Source organism: Diabrotica undecimpunctata, chromosome 9, assembly GCF_040954645.1.
Source record: "Diabrotica undecimpunctata isolate CICGRU chromosome 9, icDiaUnde3, whole genome shotgun sequence".
Taxonomy (NCBI): Eukaryota; Metazoa; Arthropoda; class Insecta; order Coleoptera; family Chrysomelidae; genus Diabrotica; species Diabrotica undecimpunctata.
In genome coordinates, this window is record NC_092811.1 from 82,977,518 (window position 1) to 82,987,934 (window position 10,417).

Genomic DNA, 10,417 nt, shown 5'->3' on the forward strand with positions numbered 1-10,417 from the left:
AAAAACACCACTATGTTACTAGCAAAGTTTTTTAATATTCTAACTCTACAATTCTAAGTTACGGTAAGATCAATAATGTTTTAATAGATACTATATGGTAGCTAATTATAATTTATTCTCTTTCAGCCCTGAAGAAGCCAAATTAATTCTCTTTGGCGAAAACGTTCGGCGAAACAATTGATACACATTAGAGTATTTCTTGCAGATTTCCCCAATATTTAAGAGTTTACTATATATATATATATATATATATATATATATATATATATATATATATATATATATATATATATATATTTATATATATATATATATATATATATATATATATATATATAGAGAGAGAGAGAGAGAGAGAGAAAATATAAAATAATTAACAAGAAATGTTTGATTTTTGATTTCGTGTGTCGCTTGTCAATAGTAATAAATGAGCGTTTCGATAATCATTTTTAATTTTGATCATTTCGGACATTGTAAAGTTTGGGAATGCAATGCTAGAAGTGGACAATAATTTTCGTACAATGCTAGGACTCTCCAAATATGAGGCGTTCAGAACCCTAGTGGATTAAGTCCACTTTTTACGCAAATTAAGTTAGCAGTGTATCTATGTTCTACAGATAGAAATCTTTTTGGTGCTATAACAAACCACGTCCAAAGTTATCCCAATAATAAACAGATGGCGTTAGTTTATTATGTCTCTGAACAAATGTGTCACATATTATTTCGGGACAGAGTGGATCAAGTCCAGTTGACTAGTCAGATTGTGCTCAGTGTATTTATCGTGATCGTTTATGATTAACAATGGATTCAAATCACGACATTAGTAATTTATCTGCATCATCATCTGATAATTATATACCTCCAGAACAACACTCGTCTGCAGAATCGGAATTAGCCAAATGTGATCAGCTATCCTTAAAAATAGCTGCAGCAACTGAACCTAAGACATCCAATTCACTTATTGTTGAGCAAAATATTCACGTACCAATAGCAAAACAAGCTCTAGATGTACTAAAATCGTACAGTGATGACGCATGAGATCAACACTATGTTGCTACTTTTGACCTCCAAAAAACACTGCCATACCCGAAATTGTCTACATCCATTGCATATTACAAATAAAATATGTATATATATATAACCTAGGAATTCATTCCTTCAACAAAAATAACGGCTTTATGTATGTGTAGGACGAAACAGATGATGGTAGAGGATCTCAGGAAATATCCTCAATGTTGACCATGCATCTAAGAAAACATGCCAAAAATCATAACCACGTAACCCTCTAGTCAGATTCATATACAGGACAAAACAGAAATTTTCAACAGAAGTGACTGCCACGTTACTAAATCTTGTTCAAGATCCTTACATAAAAATAAGAACTATAGATCACAAGTTTCTTGTATCTGGCCACTCCTCTTTGCCAAGCGACAGATATTTTGGGGTTATTGAAAAGGCTGCCAGAAAATCTTCTCACATCTTTGGGCCAGACGACTGTATTGATGTAATAAAACTTCAAAATTGACAGTGCCTTTTGAAGTAACTAACATAAAAAGGAACGACATTGTGTCGACAAAGAACATAGAAGATGTGCATGTAAATAGAAAAAAAGAGAATGATAGAGCATCTGCGAAGTGGGTAGAAATGAGATGGATGATGTACGAGAGAGAAGATCCTTGGGTTTTGAAATACAAAACTACGCTGAATGAAGATTTTCTATTGTCGCGATGGCCAAAACAAATGTCTCAAAATTCATTGGTAATCAAAGTCATCTGTACTCCACACCTAGAGTCGTGACAGAAGCAAAGAAAAAGAACATGCTGTCTCTGCATTAACACAGGAACCCGTTCACGAATCCCGCAACAGGGTGAAGAAGACGACATAAACGATCATGAACTGGTCTATGATGATTAAAACTAATGCCACTTAAGCTGTGAGAGTATTATTGAACATTGTTGTAATAAGTTTTTTATTTGTTATTATTTTTTGTAGGTAAAATTCCAGTTTTGTCATACTTCGCTTTTTAATCCATTTTTTCCACCAAATATTTCAGAGTAATAATGGATCAAGTCCAATTTTTTCAAGAGTCTCCAATTATTTCCAAAAAGGTTATTTTTTTAATATTACACATAGTTTAATTATTTAAAGTACATATTACATAAGAGGTTTTCACTTAGATTCGGTTCGCTGGTGTATTATTAATAGTGGAGAGCTTGTTGACTTTAACTCTAAATATCTCTGACTTATGTATTATGGACATGATCCACTATGGTTCTGAACGCCTCATATATTTATATACGTTTTTGGTAGTTTAAACATTCTTTCTTTTTTTTTTCAGAGCTGATAAGAAGATTAAACATTGTAGAATAAAACTTGAAGGAAGATTGTATACAATCGGAAACGTCGAATTTGAAAGTTTGGTATCTTTAATAAATTATTACCAAAACCATCCATTGTATAGGAAGGTTAAACTCAGTGAAGCAATCAGTGAGGATATGGTTAGAAGAATGACAACGGTAAGTTTTATTTTTTATTTTATTTTAGCTACATGAAGAATAATTGCACAAACCGACCATTGAGTTTCTTAAATTTAGTATTAACGACAATTATTAACCACAAGTAATTTCTATAATAATTATAATATTAGATAATCAAATTTCGTACTCCATTCCAATAAGCCAAACATAGGTAATGTAGACTCCGAAACATATCGCCTGTTGAAAACTGTAACCGCCTGTCTAGGAGACTCTTTATTATTAATTGCTGATAATTAGCCATTAGTCATTGAAATTAGTAATTTTGTCAGTCAAACGCAATCTTCATGTTGAATTGTATGACACATGCGTATTAGTACAGTTAAAAATATTTCTACATTAGCGGAATATAATTTTAAATTATTTTGCACAACTTATTTAAAACATTGTTTAGTTTAAAATTTTCGTTTTAGTGATAGTTTCCGTTTTTCGGACTAAAGTGATTTATTTGAAATTGATATTGACCGTCGCCTTGACTGGCGATATAAGTTTGGAGTCGAATTGACATCAATAGTAAGGCCGAGCGCCCGTTTTAAAACTACGGTCTGAAACCCATTTCACTCAAATCTATTTAATTAGCGTCCACAGTGTAAAAGGACGGAGATTCGCCCACAAGTCGATCCTCCTGAAACTGGTTTTCCACTAGTTTTCAACCATTATTTTAAAATAGTTGCGTCGTGGGTGCTGGACCTAAACGTCCTAGATTGTTATGCAATAACTGCAAGTTATAGTTGCTTAGTGTTCTTTTACAGTCTTTACTTTTAAATCATTTAAATTAGTCATTGATTTTATTAGAATTTGTATTATTAGTAACAAAAACGTGCATTCTATAAACAAAAACAAATTCATAATAAAATCTTAATCGTTAAACGTTAAGACGAGAATTGTTAGTTTAGTATAGGACCGAAATCTCCTGCAATAGCCCAATATGTTTATCTCATGTTACATATTTATATATCTCATTGTTTACAAAACCTCCGTTGTTTATTGGAACAAAGCATATATATATATATTAAATATTTCAAGCGTTCAGACTCCCAAATCGATATATTATTAGCCACGGTTATCTTTTTTAAAATCACCACATTGGGTCGGAAATATATAAAGTAGTTTTTTCCATAAATCGCTTCCAAGTATCACTAGAATATTTATGATTTCTGAGATTTCTCAAAACTGGGCATAACTTTTTATTAAACGGTGTAATAAAAAAAATAAGAAATTTCATTATTTTACTTTTTTCCTAATATTTGTAATATGTTAAATCATCACACAAAATTTTAGTAAAATCGATCAAATAGTTTTGCAATATAACTTTTTGAAGAAAGTTGATAATTATAAAAATTAAGTAAGTCAAAAACTACATTCGTCAGATAGTTGAAAATTGTGTGACATATAGAAGTATATCAAAGTTTTAAATTAATTTTGAAAAATCAAAATTCGTTCATTAGGAGAGTCTAGGGACATTCGTTGACAATTATTGAATTTTTGAACTAATGAACAATAACTAGATTGTTATCCAACGTTTGAAATCTTCGACGCTTTTGATTTTCGCGTAAACATCAATATGGAAATGTGGGATTCGAAGCCTGAGCTTCCGAGTGAAAGTACGATATTCTCACCACTAAACCACCAAGCTTTGATAATTCTGTATTGACAAAAAGTTATGCGATGTCTCAAATCATAGTAGAAATTATTCTTGATCAATATTTTCAGAAATTTAAAAAATGTTAATGTTCGACGTCATACGTATAATTATGACTGAAGTCTACTAGCTCATAAACTAACGTCTAAATGTGGGAAACTATCGATAGTCCTAATGTAAGGTAATGTAAAGTATAGGTTTCTATCGATCATTCCCCACCTCTACTATTTTCATCTCTTTTTTATTACACAACGTATTATGTTTTTTATCTTCTGCGTTATTTTGCCGGTCCTTAAGGCACTCATCTATATATATATATATATATATATATATATATATATATATATATATATATATATATATATATATATATATATATATATATATATATATATATATATATATATATATATATATATATATATATATATATATATATATATACACTCAAAAATGTTTTGCATAATGTAATATTTTCAAAATTATCCACCTAATCTGGTAAAATCTATTTTTTTTTAACAAAATACTTTATTATATATCTAAAATTGTATGTTTGAAAAAAACAAACAAAATTTAAAGGATTAACAATTTATTATCATTATTTATAATATGTATTATAAATATATTTTTTTTTAATTTGTACAGATATAGGAACTAATACTTAATATACCGTATTTCCACCTCTTCCATTAATGCAAGACTGAATGCGATGTCTCATGCTTCTTATAAGTGTATTAATGTAGTTCTGGTCCATGGTACCCCATTCTTCAATCGCTGCAATTCTAAGGTCTTGTAGTATCCTTGGGGGTGGCTACCAAGACTGAATTTTTCTTTTGAGCATATCCCATCCGTGCTCAATGGGATTGAGGTCAGGTGAGCAAGGTGGCCATTGTAATCTGACGATATCTTCTGTCTCTAAAAAATCTGTTACATGTCTCATACGATGGGGAGGCGCATTGTCGTCCATAAAAATAAATTCTGGACCAACAGCTCTTTTCCACAAGCGTACAACAGGCCTAAGAATGGTATCAATATAAATTTGTCCATTCATGTTACCAACAATAGGAATTAAAGGAGTTTTATTATTTAGCATGATGCCGCCCCAAAACATTATGGAGCCACCTTGATATGAGACTCTTTGGACAGCTTGGTTAAGTCTATCCTGTCGATTTGGGTTCCTCCAAATCCTAATTCGGCGATTATCCGACAAAAGGCTAATTTTGGTGTCATCAGAAAATAACACGTTTTCCCATCTGTTGTCATGCCATTGTAAATGTTCATTGGCCCATTCCAGTCGAGTCCTTTTCTGCTCTAACGTAAGCTTTGGTACAAACAATGGTCTTCTTGTAAATAAATTCGCCGAATGTAACCTGTTTCTAATAGTCTGATCGCAAATTACAATATTATGAGCTTGTTGAAGCTCTCTTCTAATAGCTGGGACAGTCATAGTGGGGTTTATCCGGGCAGTTAACGTTAAAAAGCGTTCTTGGACATTGGTAGTAATTCTGGGTCTTCCGCTTTTTGGACGATCGCTAACAGAATTCGTCTCTCGATATTTTTTCACAATCCGAGACACATCACTCTGATTAACTCCAACCCGGACAGCAACGTCGACTTGTGTGTGACATTCCTCAATCAAAGTAACGATTCTAGCTCTGTTGAACTCAGATATCACTTGTCTATTCATATTGTTTACTACAAAGTGAATAAAACGCAAACCAATTTTTACAAATATCGGTTTTCGAAAACTGATGAATACAATATGAATACTGAGAATCTTTGCGACGATTAAGAAACAAAACACAAGCAATAAAATACATTATTTTAGTAGACAAAAAGAAAATAGTGCAAAAAATTTCAAATGAGAAACTTTCAGTGGCGTTACAGATAATATGCAAAACATTTTTGAGTGTGTATATATATATATATATATTGAATTTGAAATTTCCGCGGGAGCTATATGTGGTTTCAGTTGTTTTCCGGGTTTGACTCCGCGTTATATATATATATATATATATATATATATATATATATATATATATATATATATATATATATATATATATATAATATCAATCTAGAGCTAAGATTAGTACTATTACCAGAATTAATATTAAACTCAACAGTCTTCCGGGTTAAAAGGCGTCGATTATCATTGCCCCGAGCTTTCGACATCCTCTTTGGTATCTTATTTAGGGCTTCCGAGGTGTCAGTTTCCCGAGCCCCCAGACACCACTTCACTGATCACTAACTAATACATTACTGTTGCTGGTTGCTGCTACTAGTGTTGTTTTTATGGCACCTGTTATATTTATGCAAGCCATCCGCTGAATATTTACCTGTAGCACTTTTGGTACCCAAGCAATAGCTCCGTAAGTTAACATTGGCCTAATGACAGCAATCTAGATCCAGGCGATCACCCTGGGCGAAAGACCGCAGGTGCGTTCGACTGTTCGACATTGCTCATAGGCAGTATATGCTCTTTTAGCTCTACCATCTAAGTGTGAGTTCCATGTTAACTTCCTGTCAAGGGTAATACCAAGGTATTTTACCTCATCAGAAAATTTTAGACTGTATTTTACTATTCCCACCGTAGTAGGACTAGATATATGCCGTCAGGCCCTGGTGACTTAAAAGGGATGAAGCGCAATATGGCCCATCTTATCTTTTCCTCATTAATCATTATTCTGGCGAGATGCCAGTCGTTCAGTGAGGGTATGATTGTTTCTTCCGTTCAGTTTGATGCTGTTGAGGTGCTAGAACCGGGGAAGTGTGTTTTCATTAGTAACTTAGCACTTTAGGGAAGGTTGGAAGTTTTGCTTCCATCTTCCTTCGTTAATATGCCGATCTTCGATTTCCTAATAGTAGACTCTCGAAGCTGCTCTTTGTGTGCAGACTTTCTTGAACTCTCTGAGGTTTGATTGATAAGAATGCCAATCCTCTTTGAGTTTGGTGCGTTTTGTTCTATTAAAAGCTGTCTTGCTTCCTGTCTTTTTTTAAGAAGATTTATTAACATTTGAATGGAAGCATGCAGATGACTACCGGAAAAATGTGAACGCAAATGTTTTAAGAAAGTAGTTTAAACAAATGATAGATTTCGTACCAGTAAGTTCGGCTATAGTCGTAGATAGTGCTACCACTACCACTCTTGATTAGTAGAAAAACTACCAAGTACGGCATGGTTGAAAAGCGACCTTCAAAAGTGGTTACAGAGAAAAAGTATTGAATATAATGTAAGTTTCTAAAAGGTTAATTCATAACTCCTTTTTAAAAAGTGTGGATGAAATAGCTCAAGACGTGGTTATCTCCTTCCCATTGTGATCTAATCCTAATAGAATTTAGGGGGGAACAAATAAAACGGGAAATTGCTGGAATGGAAAATCTTTAAAGAGGCATATATTCTTAATTTATTTATAACAATAATGTGTTAGATGAAGTTTGGAAAAAGGGAGTGAAGAATGTGATTAATTAAGAAACGAAATATTATGTTCTTTGGATAACATTTGTAAAGAGGTAACTAAACCTATATCCTTTAACGGATATAGTTCTTCATTTGCAGAATTTGATGTATAGCAGCAAACGAGAATATTAACTAATTTACCTTACAAAATATACAGTATGTCTCATAAAAGTTGGAAGCACATGGAAAACTTTTTTATTATCAATCTTGTGAAAAAAATTTGTTTTCTCTCAAAAATTTCAAATAAAATGAAATATATGTTGGCAATCTGAACGCTTAGTTTTCTATACAAATACACAGTAATAATGAAAATGTTACAAATATAAACTATTAAATAAAATAAATATAATATTAACATCTAAAAGTTTTATACAGTGGTAGATCACTTTGATCTTTTTTCAATTTCTAGTTTTAGTAATTAAATTACCCGTAATAAATATATTAGTTTCTACAAACATGTGAAAAAAAGCATAAAAGTACTTAAAATATTAAGTAAAATAAATGCCCTTACTAAAGCAAAATTTTGTTATTCTGAACAATCTAATGTGTACTTCTTATGTGTACTTCTTAAAGTGTGTGATAGTTTGCAATCAACTGTCTGACATTCGCCTTCCTAATATATTTTCATCGTTTGTTAACATATGTATAGTCCTACCAGAGATCTAAGAGAGTCATTAATATTTATTATCGATAAGTGTCTACCGCCTCTGGACAGTGTCGTACTTTTATTTTCGATTTGCATTACTTATTCGATTGTTAGGTGTGTTTAAAAGCCAGTCTTTATCATTGTCTACTAAAGTTATATAGTTGCAAAAATATTTACATACACTACATTCACATATTTACAAAACTTTATCATTTCTAAATAGAGTATGGGTCATACAGTATTAAGACTTCGTCCTTACTATTGCATGTTCAATCCTATTGAACACATATGGCATGAGCTAAAAGCATCGGTAAGGAGAAGTAATGTTTGGCCTACCCTAAATTCATCTATGGTTCGTCTAATTGAATTAGAAATGGAGAAAATACCCAATGACATCTGGAAAATACAGATAGGTTGCTCAAAGAAACAGTTATTATAGATCTAGATAACGACAGTGATAGTGAAACTGACTTGTCCATGTAATTTTTTTAAATGTAACTACTTTTTAAATGTATTTATAAATGGTAAACTTTCTATGTATACGTAATTTATGTAAATATTTTTAAATTCAGTTGATAACGGTATAAAACCAGCTTTTTGGCACATCTCAATTTTGAAAATAGTTTTCAAAAATATTTTTGTCTCTGTTCTTTTTGTACTCTATTTAGAAATGATAAAGTTTTATAAATATGTGAATGTAGTGTATGTAAATATTTGTGCAACTATTATAACTTTACTAGACAATGATAAAGGCCGGCTTTTAAACACAACTAACAATCGAATAAGTCATGCAAATCGAAAATAAAAGTACGATCCTGTCTAGAGACGATCCCCCGCTGCCTTGCGGTAGACACTTATCCATAATAAATATTAATGACTCTCTTAGATCTCTGGTAGGACTATAGAATGTGGTAGTTTTCATAGCATCTTACAATATTCATCACGTTATGGTTCTATTTGTTAGTCGTATATGCATCAAGAAAATTTAATGATAATGAAACATGGAACAGAACTTCATAATTATGTTAAGAGTGTAGGCGCAAAATTTCGGGCCAATGCTTTTTAAATGCACTCATTTTTTTGGAATCCTGAAAAAAGTAATAAGTATTTTTGAAAAATTTAAACGCAGAATGAAAAAAAGTTTCTTTTCAAAAGAAACTTTTTGTTTATTCTAAGGAACTTTTGGCCCTCGGTAATAATGTAATCTTTCATTCTGCGTTTAAATTTTTCAAAAATATGTATTAATTTTCTCAGGATTTGAAAAAAATAAGTGCATTTAAAAAGCATTGGCCCGAAATTTTGCGCCTACGCTCTTAACCCCCCAAAACCTGACTCCCTTAAAACTTATTCAAAAATGTTTTCCTTTTCAATTTGGCAATAAAATGGATTAAGATACAATATACTTCAGGCATTTTTGTTTCAAATATACCTAGGTGGTCGTAAATAGCTGTCTAAATATTCATACGCTAGGCTTTCACAACACCATGTTTTTATTAGAAATTATACAATAATAGAAACGAAACTAATGAACTAATGAACGTTTACAAAGAAAACTTAAAATTATAAACAAATAAATTTATCTCAAGTGGTACAATTTAAAACAGTTAATGTGAAGTCCAACATTACATTTGCTGCAAATAAAAGTAACGCATTTATGGCATCTTGCACAACGTCTCTGTGTTTGATTTTTGATCGGCCAATGATTCAGTCTGTCATATCGAACTTCATCAAGGACATTTGAGGTTCTTTGAGGTGTAGGAGTACGAAGATCATTCATTTCTTCAAGTAATAGCAAGGAATTGAAATAATTATCTAGGAAAATTTTACTTCCTTCAGGAACATATCCTAAAGCCATCCTTTTTGTAACAGAACTGCCTAAAGGTATATTAGTATCTCTTTGGCTTTTCCCCTCATATAGTTCAAACTTAACGCAGTATCCATTAGGAGTATTTAAACACCAAAACTTAAACCCAAATCGAATGGGCTTTCCCCTAATGAATTGTTTGAAATGATGACGACCGTAATAGGGTTCCATCGCCTCATCCAGAGACCATACAGTAGGTAACGGGTTTGCATACAATTGAAACTTTGATGACATATGCTTCAAAAGGGGTCTTACTTTTCTGCATTTATCC

The 10,417-nt window shown here is 31.9% G+C and overlaps 1 protein-coding gene across 3 annotated transcripts in view; it reads left to right on the plus strand.

Annotated features, from left to right (window-relative positions):
- Window positions 1-10,417, plus strand: part of LOC140450190 (1-phosphatidylinositol 4,5-bisphosphate phosphodiesterase gamma-1-like) — a 196,276-nt gene that overhangs the window by 51,874 nt on the left and 133,985 nt on the right. For all 3 annotated transcript variants that reach the window (XR_011951982.1, XM_072543651.1, XM_072543649.1), the window contains exon 9: window positions 2,339-2,516. Coding sequence is in view for 2 of the 3 variants with exons in the window: in XM_072543651.1 (XP_072399752.1) it covers window positions 2,339-2,516 (178 nt within the window). In the remaining variant the exon portion in view is untranslated. The remainder of the gene's footprint in view (window positions 1-2,338; window positions 2,517-10,417) is intronic.